A 17,460-nucleotide genomic window follows, 5' to 3' on the forward strand; every position below is an offset into this window, starting at 1 on the left:
TAATATGAAAATACTACTTGGAATATGACGGAGGAGATAATCATGATAGACTTTTCTTTTTAAGTATACTATCGTTTTTGATTTATTTGCTTGATTAAGTCTAACATTTTCAAAATTCTTTGTCAGAGTCCTAACTTGAAAATGTGAATTCAAGAAATAAATGCTTTAATATGTCTTGTAAGAAAGAAAGGCGAAAGGCGTTCGCTTAAATTAAATGTCATTTTTATCCGTGGCTTAATTATTTTCTAACGCTTTAAATATATCTGCTCATTTTAATTGCAGAAATAGAAATTAATAATTTACTAGACACTTCAGACAGATTTATCTTCGTTTAATGCTGAGATGATATACTTATCGTTATAATGTTTCAGACCGTTATACAAAAATCATGGAGGATGATGAAGATTTAAGATATTGTACCATTCCGCTAGACATGCTAGATGAGTCAGAAGGTTTGTTGTAACATTTTCTTTGAGCAAAAAGTAACAAAAAAAAACAGGTTTTAATTATTAGTTAGTTGGTTGCTGTTTTTGAATGAAATAAATTTGATGTATCACAAAGAATAAAACCCGTTAATGAAAAGATGAGTCAGAAAGATTGTTGTAACATTTTGTTTGAGAATAAAAGTGAACAATGTCGTAAATTATAATAAATTGATGGATTCTTGTTTTTATAACAAGTATAGAATGAAATAAATTTGATTTATAAGAATAGAATGAAAGCATGAGAACAATTGATTAGATTTTTTTATGATGTTGCTTTTATTATTAGCGCTTTACAGCCGTATTATTATGTATATACATGTTAGGAGCCGTTAATTTTGATGTTTCTAGTATAAAAAGCATGTATGAATAACGTGTCGTATTTTAGAAAGCTGACGAGTGGCTTTCACTTTTTGGCCTTCACATACATCCTACATGCATGGATGGATTTTGATAAAATTTCATAGAAATGTTCACCTCTAAAAAAAGCCGTGTCATGGGCAAGAACAAGATCGCTAGGTGTCAAGGTCACACAAAAAGGTCATTGCTAAAGGCTTGTCTGACCAAAACTTTTACATGCATTGAGGGATAACATTACTCCTTCGCACAAATACAGGTGGAGTAACGCGAACTTAATTTGGGTCCTAGCGGCTAAAGTCAAATGAAATAAGACAATGTGTATAGGGACCATTTAGTTACTTTCGGTCATTATCGTGATAACTTCTGTAACACTTGAAATTTTTGAATTTAGCTAAATATATATATAAGGTCAAGGTCGCTAAAGATGATGAAATATCGAGATTGTCGTCCAGAGCATCCCCTTACACTCATGGAGGAATTTTTGTGAAACTTAAATGAATTATTTACCATTATATGAGAAGCTGTGTGGAGCGCATGTACAAAGTCTCTTAGTCAAAGGTCAAGGTCACACTTAGAGGTCACTGAAAAAGGCATGTCCGGAGTAAAATGTCTAAATAAGGGGACTTTGATTTAACTTGGTACACATATTAACCATTGTGAGGCAGAGTGTAAGGTCCCATCGAGTTCATATAATTTATTATATGGGTCAAAGTTCTGATGAAACATGAAAATTTGTATCAGTTCCATTTAGCCATCATTTATTACGGGATTGTAACACAAATGATCATTATGATGACTACCGCCATGATACTTGAAATATAGCTTAATTTATGCAAGGTCAATGTCACTAAAGTTGCTGAAATATATGGATTTTGTCTTGACCATATATCCTACATGCATGGAAGATGTTCTATGAAACTTTATGAAATGTTCACCTCAATTAAATGTATTGTTTCATATACGAACTAGTGCAAAGGTCAAGGTCACACAGCACTAGAAGCTATGCATATCTATAATGCCTACATGTCCACCAAAAGCTTTTATGGCGGGCGTATTTTCGGATAATCTTCCATTTGTTAATATTTGATAAACATCAATATAAGAATTATCTTAAAGCATTTTCTTTGGACATTTAAATCATCATTGTGTTTACATGATACAAAAATAATTCTAATAACCGTAAATGTTTCTTTCTTAATGTGTATTTTTACTGGAGATAAAAGCAGAATATTTCCTCTTGAAATGATATTAATATTTGAAAAAAATTAATTTATGAAGAAATTCTAGCAATATAGTTTTTATTATTTACGAAGATATAAACAATATCTGAGTTATTTATTTTATTATTATTTTTAAGATTTATCGAAACTGCTATTTTTGATAACAGAAAGGAGATGATTGTCCCTTTCTAAATTTACACAAAAAAGTTGTCCATTTATTTTTACTTCATGATTCTTTTATTTCAATTAACATGGAATGCCATGAGCTTTTATAATGCGGAAGAAACTAATAAACTTGTAATTTTTGTGAAAAAGTAGATATCAAATCAAATCAAAAGTCCTTCAAATGTTAAAGTAGAATTCATCATAAAAAAGCACCAAAAGACTTGAAGTAAAAATTAAATTGAAACTAACAGACTTAATAACTCATGAACTTAAACTATCTTTATTACAATCTTTTTATTCCTTTGTATTTACTAGTAGAAAAGAGCAAAATGAACACTTATTATTAATTGTTTCTATTCTAAATAATCCTATTTGAAGTGATATTGTTAACATATTCATAAAAGTTGTTATTAACTTTGGTATAAATTGATCAGATGTGTGAAGGTGTGAAAGACGACAAAAACTTTTGTGTTTTAAATGAAAGATGATTGCATTGTATTACAGCTCACTGGTTCCTAAACAATAAGATATGACATAAATATATGTGTTAAATATTGTTTGTAAAAAGTATGTGTAATCATTAAAGTTGTAATAAATAATAATAATAATGATAATAATAATGATGATAATAATAGTAATAATTTTGAGATGGTGACATATTAAGAGTACATAATAAACATACAACTTATTTCGAATATGACCTTCTATACATCTATAAACAGAAAATAGAAATAACAATAAACACCAATATAATTATGACAAACACTCTTACGAAATACATGGATTATAAATAATAAGTTATGGAAATAAGCATCTTAACTTATGCACATACACTCATCAATAAATGTTAACAAACAAACAAAACGCTATATAGAGCTAAATAAATTTCTGTTATAAATCAGTTTAAAGTTTTTAGCGTTTTAAGCTCTATTTTTTTATTAAATAATCCTTTACTTTACCCTTAAAAAATGGCACTTTACTTTGTAGTTTTTTTTCAGTTGGAAATGTATTCCATAAATGTGCCGCTCTGAATGTAAATGTTTGTTTCATATACTTTGTCCGTGGCCTGACGTGAATAAGATCATAAAATGTAATAATGTAATATAGTAATGTAAAAATGTAATATTAACTTAAAAGTAAATGGTTTTATTTCTTTGCTGAATAATGTTTGGAATTGTTTTGCTTGACACTGTATATTTATTCAAAATTTGATGAATATATAAAAGTATTGGTACTGATACTTAATTACTTCCTAAAAAAAGTACTGGTACTGCAATACCGAGCTAAAATCTAGTACTGGTACTGGTAATGGTATTGCATAACTTGGCAAGTACTGGTACTGTTTCTTAAGTACTACACCCTTAGTACTGATGCAGCTCTGTGTCTGAGACAAAACTGTGCACTTCCAAATAGAGAAAAAATAAGTGGTCAATTCCTTTAGGTTTATGAGTACAATAAAATACAACCGTAGTGTCCGAAAACATATTGGATAAAAAAATAACTTAATTAAAACATATTCTTGACCTTGCCAATCTAGAACTCAGTTTTGCATGCAAATGATCTCACTTTTATTGAAATAATGCAGATGACATGTTTATTTAAATTTTAGTTGGTTGTGGATGTACGCTTTATTTTGTAGAAAGTATTCCAAGGCGTGCGATGAGTTATCCATGCATTTCGAGTTTACCCACACCTATGAAAGATAAGCAATTACATCCGTATATATCAATATTCCCAAAAGTTTGACGACTGTATTTCTTTTTTAGCTCTAATCTACCGTATAAGTACTTTTTTCTGCCATTTCTGTGGTTCATAACGATATCGCAGATTTAAAGATTGCAGAAAATTAAGCCTTTCCCTATCTATATGTTGGAATATTTTTTAACTACCAGTATTGTATATATTAATTAAATTACCATGTATCGTCATCTGCTTCTGTAGAAATTAATGGTATTGGGAATTTATTACGTATCCGCCTTGAATAAACGATTATAAACAAATCGCTACTTTGCTTATTTGTTTAAATAATCATCATTTTCTCAGAATATTTTATATGATACTATCAAATTCTCGATAAAAATTTATATTGCAATTAAATATTAAATTTGTGTTCATGTGCGGTTTATACCGTTGTATATATCGCTGTTTTAATTTTCTCATTTTGAAATATAATTAATGATGTCATTATCAAAGACATGATAAAAAATAACCCTTGTTTGTAATTGTAATAAATGCCTGCAGTAAACAGTATTTTGTATTCATACAGTACATGTAGCTTGTGTCTATGTGCGATTTGCCATTTTTTATTTTTCACACTTACCTTCACACGTCAGTTTTTAAGAAACAATCGATGTTCTTTTATTCAAATTGTGTTTGTGTGTTGTTGTTTTTTTACGTGTATAAACCGATATATGATGATTACGAAAAAACGCATTATGAATGGTCTGCATTTTAAACCAGAAGTAATGTAACATCAACAAATCCCTAAATGTTGTCACTTTTTATTTGTTTACTTTGTATAAATATCTTAATGAAACGCACAAATTAAACGCATCAATGCCAGAAAGATGACACCGCATAAATAAGATACGCAGAAATTTTAGACAAAAAATGCAGAATATTAAGCCCGTAGTAATATGTTCTTACACGGTATCTTTGACTTGCTTTCTTCATGTGAAACGATTTACTATTGATTATTTTTATATTCAGAGACATGGCAGAACTGTTATAGAAACAGTAGTAATTTTGAAAAAGTTGCGAAGAAGCTGCTTCTACAGGGAATTTTACCGGATGATATATTGCTTCAAACCATTTGCAAAAGATACGGTCGTAAGTCTGAGATTATTCGATACATCACCAATGTTATATGTCAAAGCATCAAAGAGCAGTCAAAAGATATAGTTCACGTTTGGCCCGCTTTTCAGTATAGAAATAATCTGGAGTACAGTGAAAATCATATTGATCTTTGTTGTTATAACGGAAACACATACTGATATTAAAACAGATTACCAAATATATGAAAGAAATGTCAATAAGATTTTAGCGGAGAGCGAAAGGGAAAATGATTCCATACGTAACAATGAAAACTTTAGTGATGTAAGGATTAATGATATAAAATTATGCTTGAAGTCAAATGCCAGCAAATTGATGGAAACCCATAGAAATCTTACATGGGTAACTATTAGTAGTGTCAAATCAAGTGGGCATGGTAGGAAAAGCGGTATTGTTAAATCACTGTGTATAGCACTTTATGTACAGGTCAAAGGATTTATTCCAATCGATGAGGATCCGTTTGAACAATTTATTGATGGATATCCAGTTGACGTTCGAGAAGGTGTATTTACGCTTTGTGGATCTCCTACAGATTTACATGAAAATGTGAGAATGGGATGTGCATAAGACAGTGGATTTGGAACAAACCAAGGAACTATAGGTCCGTTCTTCAGATATGAAACTGACTCATTTACGTACCTATTAACCAGCGCTCATGTTCTGCTTAACCACGAAGAAATGCAGAGGCTGATTGTAGACAAAGAAGTGCATTATGGAATGTTTGGTACCGATACTTACCAGCCACCTGAAAGTATATCAGTCGAACATAACCAACGCCATCATCTGGGTAAATTAGAGTTCGCTGTCTATAGGAAAGGCGGACAATACAAACCTGGAATGGAAGTTGCACTTGTTCGAATCAACAAAAACCGGATTCCAATAGATGGGAAATTTCCTTCAAAATGTAAATATATTTTAATTCTAAACAGATAACAAATGCATACTGCAGTATAGTTCGTTGTAAAATATTTTATTTTTATAATGTTACACATAATTGCTAATTAGGATAAGGTTTTGCCGCAACGTGACTCTTATTTCCCCCCCTTTCGATTAATAACGAAATTTTATGGTGAAACCAAAACGTAAATGATATTATGTTTTATAGTAGAAGCTAACATTAATAGTAGTTCGGCTCGATACACTTTATGATATAGGACACCTTAAATATTTACCCTCAATAATAACACAAAATGTGTTTTCATTTCAGCAGGTGAAACAGGTGATGATTTTGAGTTTTTTGTCGAAGATATTTGTAGCCAAAACACACTGTTAAATGGTCCATATGTTTACAAATACGGATCGGTGAGTGGACTTACCAAAGGAATGGTCCGATTACAAGGAAGTTCAGTGCAAACCAGTATTCTAGATGGCAGATATCTTGGGCTTGACATACCATTGCATAATCAAATCGAAATAGAACCTGTTGACGGCGTTGCATTTGGAGAGCTAGGAGATTCAGGATCACTTGTATTTCAAAAAGACGGAAACAGATTGACTGCTGTTGGTATTTTTGAAGGCAAGATTAACGACGACATCTGTATGGTTACACCAATCCCTGGAATAAAACAGGCATTAAGTGAATTCATGTCGCGCTACAGAAATCCACCCACTGAACCACACATTGACGTTGATCGACAGAACTCGGCTGTGACTTTAAAGCTGTATTATGTGGCCGGAATGGATCGCCATATTTCTGACGAGATTAGCAGACAAACAACTAAAATACAGACAGATATTCTGCATTATACTGATCGCAAAATTGATTCTGTCAAAACCGAATTAACCACTGTTAAGGCGCATATTGATAACACAAAACGAGAAATAATTGAAAACATAAGTAGTCAGATTACTGCCATGACACAGGCTATTATGAGCAATAAATTGCAAATGAAATAGCTTTATTACATGCTTTTCGGTGGTTTATAGAAATATATCAGTGATATAAAACTGGTAATTTCACTGTTTGAAACAGTGAAATTACCACTTTGATAATTTCACTGTTTTGAATTTAAGCCCCTAACGTTGTTTCAGTGAAATACCAGCGTGCACAGTACTGGGTATCAGCTTAATGACGTGACGTCGAAAATGGCGTCACGTTGTATTATTATTTGGCGCGCTTTTCATTCAGTATTACGTTTAATGTCTTTTTAAAACGTTTATTTGCATGTTATAAAAAGAAAATTTGTTTAGTTTAGTGTAAGATCATAATATATTTTACCTTGTGAACACCAAAAGTTCATATTTCACTCATGGCTGCGTCACTCGTGAAATATACCTTTTGGTGCTCACTCGGTGAAATATATTCTGATCTTACACTGAACTAAACAAATATCCTCTATTTTACTAAAGAACAGTTACTTTCAGTGAGTATGTTCGTCGATATATTTATAACTTATAACCCGTCCAATTCGTGAAAGAAATTGAATAGAAAAATATGTTTGTGCTTCTTCTATCGCGAGACTTTGTTATTTGCTAGATAAAAAAGTGAAAATAAAGAACTACCGCATAGCTAAGTTAAAAATGATGCAGGCTCGGTTTCGTGGAGCCTGTTCACGGGCGACAGTGCTTAATGAACTCTAGATATCGTCCACATGCCCATTGTTTACTTAGAACTTGTTTCATACCGACCAAAGCAATATTGTTCAAGTATAAACAAGATCATATCACAGACAATCCAACAGTCCCCTACCGGTATAATGTTGAATAATTTCCTTCTCAACCAAATTAAATATAAATGAAGAAACATAAAAGTGGAAATTGTCTTAGATGCTTAGAATCATCAGATAGTAATGAAAGAGTCGTGCTTTTGTGACTGTAAGAAAATTAAAGTCAAGTGTGTGAGAGTCATCAACTTATGTCAAGATAACTTCAATGTTTATACTGTTTCTATAGCCACAGCAACAACATTTTCTTCATATAGCATGCCTTATCTCTACGTGATTTTCTATCCATAAACCAAGCATGGTACATATAACTTTGGTATTTTTGAGTTATGACGGGATCTTTACTTGATCTATTTTCATAATCTTCGTTTATCCAGTGTATTTACCGTATACAAGTATTAATGGGTTCCGATTTCCAATGCATTTTTATTGGTGTTCACCATTTTCGTAACCATTTCAAACAAAATAAAAAAGACTTTGCATAATTTTCGTATGTCCTCTACTCAATAAATAAAACGAAGAGAATCAAATGATGTGAACAATTTTAGTATGGCCTTTTATCCACTTACCAGTTATCACTAACTTAGCTTTTGTACTTTTGCGTTAGGATAGAATCAAGATTTCTTATAATGGGTAGGGCGAAAAACAGTCGAACAATATCTGCTTTGATAATTTTGTTATTTTCTATTTTACAGTGGTATATTAACACTTGCATATACCATTATTCATTATGAGTGTTGAAATTGTGTCAATCTTGTAATTGTAATTGTTTATTACCTATGTTTGGTGAAGGTTTTGTTGTTTTGTTAGCTGTTTATATTCATATGAAAATGTGTTTTCAATGAATAAAAGAATTGAATTGATTGAGTTATTTGAGTAAATAGATTTGCAAGATAATTTTTTTAAAGATATTGCATGATCAAGTGAACTTCAAACGGTTATTAATCAAATGTAATGTAGCATATTCTCGTTATATCTAATAATATATTTAAGGTTCATTATTCCTCAGAAATCCATATTTCTTTAATTGTTAAACATGTGTTTAATATTGTTAAATAATGAATTTAGAGTTATAAGATGTTTTAGAACGGAAGAAGTAGTGCAGAACGTGTTGAATGCCATACAGAATACTGAATCACTATAATTATACCAATCGCCAACAGAGCTGAGAAAGCAAAAGATATTACATCATGTGACAAATAAGTGTTTTATTTGTCTTTATTGAAACTGTAAACTAAAGTGGACATATATGTACAGCATAAACATCGAGCAGTAACTTTGATCTCATTAAGATATCACGTTTAATACTTTTATATATAATTGTTTATTATTAATGTGCATTTGTATTGTATGATATTGTGACTTATAATTCCAATGTAAGGGGTGTTGTTGTTGATGATGTTTTGTTGTTGTTTGTATGTATTCATATCATACTTAGTATTATATTTAGATAGAGTAAACAATTGTAATATATTGAAACAATTAAAGGAAATATTTCAAATATTCGAGTTAATATCCATCGCAAAATCAATGTTCATTTATCATATTTATCCAATATTAAAAAGGGGAGAGCAACGTGGAACGTCGACCCTCCCAATATCCTATTACACATGATTAATGGGTAGGCACTCTTGGAGTGAGGCACAGAAAAATAATATGGCACGTTTACCCATTTACTCATAATCCCATATAATTCCATTATAAAATCCATTAGAAAAGATCGGAGACGCAACCAAATATAAAACCTACACTGATTGTTGTGTGAAAATGATGATGATGGTGATGATGATTATGATGATTATAATGCTCCTGCTGCTGTTGTGCTGCTGCTGCTGCTGCTACTGATGATATGATGATTATGATGAGGATAATGATGATGATAATGCTGCTGCTGCCGCCGCCGCTGCCGCTTGTGCTGATGATGATGATGATGATGATGATGATGATGATGATGATGATGATGATGATAATGATTAGGATAATGATAAATATATGTTTGATATTTCAACTAAATTTCTCAAGAAATATAAAAGCTATAAAAAATTTCTGCACTCAGACATTAACCGTGAACCTTGATATTGATTAGACTATGATCAGATACTAATGAGATTGACGTCGGAAAAAGACGTCTAACATATTTTTATATCTGACCACTTTTCAGAAAGTCATCCGACGTTGGAACTCGATTTAAATGTGACGTAAACCTGAAGATGTGCGTTTGTTTGTTTGCTTGTTTAATGACGTAGCTTTTGACAGACAACACATACAGGATGGAACCTGTTTAGGCTCTACCTAAAATGAGAAGATCACGTCGTCGTTTGGTGAGCGCAAAACCACACACAAAGACCCTCTATTTGCGTACCATAGTATTCCCCGCATAACACAGCTCTTGCCATTGTAACAAAACAGTTGTAGCGGTTGCAAAAAGTAAAATAATACAATTATGCATAACCATAAAAATACAAATCATACAGTAAAACATTAAACATTAAAAAACGAGACTTAAGATTTTCACATTACATTTATAGTATAAATTTTGAAATTGATGAGATATTATACAAAACGTTAGAGACAATGGTTTACAATTGCATTGTATAATATTTATAAACAGATGTTTTTTTAGATAATGTTACCTTCATTTATATACATTATTTTCATCCTGTCCTCCAAAGAGTCCAAGCAAGATAACATAAACGAAAAGGATATACGAAAAACAAATTAAGTCTTCCTTTGGATAATTTTTGAAGGAAGAATAAAAAAAACATTATATGAAAGTATTATGTTATGTGTAGTTCACATATATGGTAGATAGACTTATAAACACCATGGACAAGTATTATCTCAATTAAAATAAACCAAATTTCATGTCTCCTAACGAGATAGTTGATCGAAATACTGCTCTCATCACAGGATCTGTATAATTATGTATTATTGGAGTAGCTTAGAAATGTGTATAAATGCAAAAGAAAATATTGTAAAATAAAGAAAATGACAATAATTCCATATACATTAGCATTGATATGCTTTTAAAAAAAGTCATGTCTCATAAAGAAGGATAACTACCATAAATTTCCTAACGTATGTTAACTTTTTTACTTCCCTTTATTAGAAGAGCTAACTTCTTCTTGAAAAATGCTCCCAATTACATAAAACATAAGAAAATTCAAATAATATTAAAATCAGCCGGAACTGATAGTCTATGCCCACTCTATTGTGGACCTGAACTCGACCAGAGCTCGACCCCGGGCATACGATATTGATTACTATAAGATACAAGAATACGAGAAAAAGCGGAGAGTGGTCGGCTATCGGGCTTTTTTTCTCTCGGAGAGTGGAACACGAATGTGATCGTTTTCTTTCTCGCTTCATCTCTAAATATGAGGTCTGGTCAAAGTTACATGATTTAGACACCTAGAACACAAGGGAGAATTCTTTCAGAAGGGATGACGCTTGATACATTTCGTTTTTATTTTACGACGTCATAAACGTCATCTATTGTGCTGTTAGCGTGCGCCGGGTCGCGTACCCCTTGTCATTTGAAATTTTCACAGACTCGTTATTTTTAAACATATTTTATTTAATTTTTTCACTGTATATAGAGGACATGTTCCGATATTATTATCTTGTAAAATTGTGCACGTAAATTAAAAAATGTGAACAGTAGAACTGCAGTCCTATTACTTTTTGAACAACCCTCGTAGAAGCTCCAAAACGGTCTTTCTGTGACAACGCGCGCCCCAGACCGTGCCAGTTGCACTCCCGACACTCAACCTCCAAAGGTTGTCGGGAGTCAGGTGTACCCCGACTTCACGATGGTCCAACATAAAAGTGGCACAGACCATAGTTCCGGCAATCTTAATATCTATATAATTCTGTATATTGATCATATCAGCATTAGAAGTGTAAAATAGGTGTGTATTATATACTAGTTGACTGAAGCTTTTTATGATATGTCACCAAAAATATTTATTACATTATTTTTAAGATATGGTCAAGAAAAAAAAACTCTTTATATATATTTATAATACTGCACGTTTGTAACGTCGCTTTTCATTGTATAATCGTGACTTTATATAATTTTATATACACGGCTATTGTCGACTCATGAAGAAATCTTACTTTTTCTCTAAAAAAAGATGCTTGCTGTATTATAAATTCGTTATAAAGATTGTTGACAGGTTATATGGCCGTATATAAACGGCTATTTCCGATATAACGCATCACCTCAGCGCATGTTGTTTACAACGTGGGGTACCCAACGGGGAAATTTAGTGTGTATATTACCCGTCTGGCTCGGTAATATCAATGTCGTCCGGGTGATTAATAATCTGGAAGGGTAATAAAGGGCCATATAAGCTGTCAACATTTTTATAACTAATAATATATGGAACTTTCCGACTGGTTATATAGCTCATTATATTTTTTTTTTAAGATTGATCTTTTAACAGTTATTTTCCTAGGTGAAAGTATGTTCAGATACTTATCAATTAGGAACTGTAATGTCGACAAGAGTTTGATAGGGAGACCATCTATGATTAAATTTATCCCAGTTTCAAGAAGAATATTGAATATACTTTTCTACATTATAATGAAAAACTAACGTATTATGAAAAGTTTGTATGTTAAAATTTTGGTTATCAAACCTACACGTGTAAATATATCTTTTAGCAACAAGAAAAAATAAAATTAAATGTTTCGTTCGTTTTCTTAGGATCAGTTATCCCCAAAAGAATTTCTTCTTTTGAGAGTTCATAATCTGTAATATTCGGGCATTTAGTTTTAATGAAAAAGTATTTGTTGCATTAATTTGTATTGGGAGTATCTTACGTTTGTATCTGATAATATTTTGTTAACAATAGTATAGACATTATTCCATTCGAAAGTTTCTGGTAATAATAGTTCATGTTTCCATTTATCTTGAGATTTCGGATCTTTTTTTATTTTTTACATATTTCATAAATAGAATGGCACCCCTTTATATTTTGCGTGATAACTTGAATTTGCTTAGGAGTTATTGGTTTATAAGTGTTAGTAGTTTCAGTATTGATTTCAAGTTTGACTCTTAGATTCATCAGCGATCTTAAAAGTCTTAAACTATTTTGTATAGATTGTAAATTATAAAATTGACCATTATTGTCAGTTAGATCAGCGACAAACTGATACCATTTTGAAATAGGTTATTGTAAAAAATTGTTGTGCCTCCGACCTTCACTGTTGGATTGAACCAAATTGGTTGCCTGAGATATTCATTTCAATTCATTATTTCTACGTTCGAATAAAACGAGCTTCTAGTATTTTCACCTATAAAACGGCCAGAAATAAAGCCGGTTTGATCGTCATTTATCAAAAAAGGAAGGATTTTTTATTCTATTTGCGATACAAGCAGATCATCACTAATGTTTGGTTCTCCATTTAATAACTTTTGGAGAGTTGCTGAACAAATAGTAGATATAGTGTTAAGAAAAGAGGCCCTGCTGTCAACATAGCGTTGACATGCAAAGAAAAAGTGGTAATTACTTTCCACTCTGCCACACTGGCAAAGAGGAGATGGAGAAATATTTTTCTTAAACAGATGCTGATTTAGAGAACTACATTCAGTACGACGAAGTCGAGCATGATAAATCTTCCATTTTCTATCGCCTTCATAGAAATAAATCGGACAAATAGAGCTGCTTCGTCTCAAATGGGATTTGAAAGAGGACAGTGAACGTAAATTTTGTACTTCAGTTGGAAGGGCGTTCCATTTATTCAGAGCAGTTGGAAGAAAAGCGTTTTGATAAATAGTTGTTCGTGTTCGAATAGTCTGAATATTTGTAGCATTGCTTAGATCGTACCTTGAATTTTCACCTACAGTAGGTGGAAGTAAAGAGCACAAGTAATCTGGTGTTAAGCCATTTGTCATTTAATAAAGTAAGATAAGCATGAGATTCTAAGGATTCCCAAGGAACTTTACTATGGAGTCGGGGCGTCCATGGCCGAATAGTTAAGGTCGTTGATTTCAAACCACTTGCCCCTCAACGTTGTGGGTTCGAATCCCGACAGGGACTTTGGATTCTTTCATGTGAGGAAGCTATCCAGCTAGTTTACGGAACGTCGGTGGTTCTACTCAGGTGCCCGTTCGTGTCTGAAATAATGCACGTAAGGGCACCTGAAGCCTTCCTCCACCAGTAAAGCTGGAACGTCGCGATAAGACCTTTACAGTGTCGATGTGACGTAAAACCCAATCAATCAAACAAACAAACAAACTATGGGGTTGAACTAATGATACAAGTTTTGTAGCACCGCACACAATACGAGACGGTTCATTTTGAATCTTGTCAAGCTACAGTTTCTCATATTGTATGCAGTTTAGATAGACAACATCGGCGTATTCCAAAATCGGTCGGATGAAAGTTAAATATATCACTTCAAGAGATCTACGGTCAAGCTGAAACTTCGATTTCCTCATAATGTGTATCCTCTTTCAGGGTCGTTCGGTAATATAGTTTATGTGACAATACCACGAGCAATCGTCTGAAAGGTAGAGGCCAAGATGTTTGTGACTGTTGACGGTTGTTATTTGTTGGTTATGCATAAGAAGTGAAGGATGAAAGGGTTTATTTCTTTTACGACAGATAACCATAGATTCAGACTTAGATGGATGGAAAGTAACTAGCCATTTTTCAGCCCAAGCTAATATTTTGTCTATATCATATTGAAGTTGTTCAGCAGCAGAAGCAGAGTAGTCAACAATAATATGTAAACTGTTGAGTAATAATTATGATATACTCTCTAGTCACGTGGGTTTAACTCAGTGTGGACTTGTCTCTATGATACCATATTGATAGAATGCTTTAACATGTAAACATTTGCTCTAGTACTAAGTATATATATATAGATATATATATTTGAATTTGTTATTAAAATTTACAAAAAATTAAAAACAAGAACGGATTTAATTTTCCTAAATCTGTAGAAAACGTTATTCTCTTTGCAAATGCATATTCACTTAAATAAGATGGGTCTGTCTTCATCGTACGTTTGGTTATAACTGCTTCATGTATTACACCATACCTATAAAAATCTTATCTTATTTAAAGGGTTCCTTAATATATTCTATGTAGGAAACCATGTTTATAATTGAACATTTGAGATCTTTTAAGTGCTCGGGTATAATAACTGCGACAAAAACATAAACAGAAAGTCAATGCCTCATATATGTGTAAAACCTTAGGATATCTAGTATCTAATACACATTATGAAAAGGTTAAAATACGATAAAGCATGGACGAATGATTAAATAGTATGTAAAAATCTATATAGGAAGTATGAGACTGTATTTTCCCAATGAATAGATTTTGCTGTATCATTATCATACTTTATGTTATATCATAATTCACCCATAAGAAGGAGATATTTAAATAAAGTTTGTTTTGTAAATGAGCACAAAACATCTAAATGATAATAGCTACATAATTCTATACAGCGGTAAAGAATAACTTTTAAATTATTTAATTGAGTGTTGACATGTATCACATTTAGGTTATAGTGGATTTAATCGTCACCAACATGGTAATACATTTTCTATTTTATTAATCTAAAATTCATTTTTGGTACAACGATTTACATTAAAAGTACAATTGCCACTCCCTCTTTATATAAGACCCTATATTTCTGAATTGTATAAGACATGTGTTCAGTGTTTTGTTATTGTTTCATTTATACCGTTTCTTTATCGATGTATTATTGTTAAAACGATCTTGTAAAACATTTGACTGGGATGAAAGTACCCCCTGCTGAGATCAAATAAATGAGCAACACTATAAGTTCGTTCAATTTTGGTTTGTTCGGTTTGCTGGGTTTTACGGCGCACCAAAATAGAATAGGTGGTATGGTGTCGAAACAGGAAAGATAATTTTGCTAACCTTAAGTGCTACAAAAGCAACACCATACTATTAGGTAATAGCCAACTCACCTGCTGGAGCTAAGAGTTGCATAGACTCTAGTTATTTGAACCCATTTAGTCGCCTCTAAAGATCAAGCAGGGCTATATGGTAGCTGCAACTTTTATGCATCAAGCATTAAAGGCCATTCCTCTGCCACAAGGAGCTCCAGTTTTGAGAAAACGACTCCTTATAGTGAACGAGTTCGAAATTAAAAGGTCTGTTATACCATATATGGTTCTGTTGATCGTATTTAGTATCGTACGTGATATCAGATAAAGATTTCACTATTTTTGAAGGTGTGTCCACCAGTTTTAGAGATAGTATCTGTTTGTTTAATTCGTTTTCTAAAAGGGTAACATAAGGAATGAATAGTAACAAACTTTAAAGCAATAACAACATTTTTTTCAGAAAAAGAAGTATTTTTAGGAATATAGTCGGCGAAAGCTCAACATGTTTTAGATGCCTCAAAGATGTAGTAAAATATTGTCAATGCCAATTTTGACATCTGAAAACACACGCCCCCCATTAGAATAATATTTCACCATAACGTGCACATATAACATGTAACCACTCTCTGTAAAATATTTGCAAAACATGTGTCCTTAAAAGTTAAACAGGGCATTGTTTAATGCGTTTTTACTAGCACTTCATCCTTAATTGTAAATTATCGTTTGTGCAACGATGTTAATATAAACAAATCAGATCAAATATATCTGAGATTTTGATAAAAATAGCACTATTGAAATTTTTAAGTACAGAAAGATCTGCTGAAGCACTTTAATTATGCTGGTCCAACTTTTAACCCATGTCCTGTCAGATGAAGATATTCTGTTCTTTTCAATTGCTATCATCAAAGTATACTGACGCCCATTTTAAAAGTTATGCTCTTTGTAAATACTAATGCACTTAAATAAAATGAGTCTGTCTTCATTGTACGTTTAGTGGTCATTGATTTTAATGCACTGCTTCATGTCTGCAACGTGAGTTTTGAAATAAGTGATTTGCTGAGGCATTTTAATTCATGGAAAACTTAAAAAAGAAAGCTATAATGTAGAGCAGTCTTTGTAGTGGTCCATGTGATACACCTCGGTGCAATACTTGCGTGTTCCTACCACAGAGCGAAACGTTTCAAGTGAAAGATACTACCTACAGTATACAAAGAGGTGGGAACTGTAACACCAAGAATGTAGCTTATCTGATAAGTTGCGGAGAATGTAATCATCTTGTATGTGTGGGTGGGTGAAACAGGGAGGACATATTAAAGAGTATATTTGGGATATAAGGGCATTCAGAGACAAACCTGTGTCTATAAAACTATTTTAATTCATCAGCCCATTCAGAAAATGACATAAAATTCAATATCATAGAATCAATTAATAACAATAAGAGTACAATTTACAAACGGTTTCGTGGAGAGTTTTGGATAAACAAGTTACAAATGGTCACCTATCGGACTTCATATAAAAACAAAATAAGACTTATTACTATTATCATTGTTGCAGTCATAATCACTTTTGCTTGTATTGTTGTTATTGTTATTATTGTTGTTAAGATGTTTGAGATGAACGTGATGACAATGATACGTGCTTTAGGATTTTTCAGTATTATTGTTGTTTTGACTGTTAGTACATGACAGTAATTATTGCATTCATCGGTATTGTTGTATTATTGCGTTGTTGCAATCTTATTTTTTAATGTTTATCGAATTGAATTCTAATTTTCTAGCTACTAAAACATAGTAATTTCAGTTAGTCAGTAATTATCACTTGTCACTTATCATTATTGTTATTGTTATCATTTTTACTACTACTAC

General features: G+C 32.1%; 1 protein-coding gene across 2 annotated transcripts in view; it reads left to right on the plus strand.

The window, feature by feature from the left end:
• The first annotated feature begins 4,980 nt into the window (after positions 1 to 4,980).
• Positions 4,981 to 17,460, plus strand: part of LOC132757293 (uncharacterized) — a 36,393-nt gene continuing 23,913 nt past the window's right edge. The window contains exon 1 of one of the 2 annotated variants that reach the window (XM_060748541.1): positions 4,981 to 5,963. In XM_060748541.1, coding sequence (XP_060604524.1) covers positions 5,738 to 5,963 — 226 coding nt within the window. In that variant the 5' untranslated portion in view covers positions 4,981 to 5,737. The remainder of the gene's footprint in view (positions 5,964 to 17,460) is intronic. The other variant, XM_060748540.1, reaches the window with a different exon arrangement.

The sequence above is a fragment of the Ruditapes philippinarum genome, unplaced genomic scaffold, assembly GCF_026571515.1.
Source record: "Ruditapes philippinarum isolate M1 unplaced genomic scaffold, ASM2657151v2 ctg3737_1_1_1_1, whole genome shotgun sequence".
NCBI classification, from domain to species: Eukaryota; Metazoa; Mollusca; class Bivalvia; order Venerida; family Veneridae; genus Ruditapes; species Ruditapes philippinarum.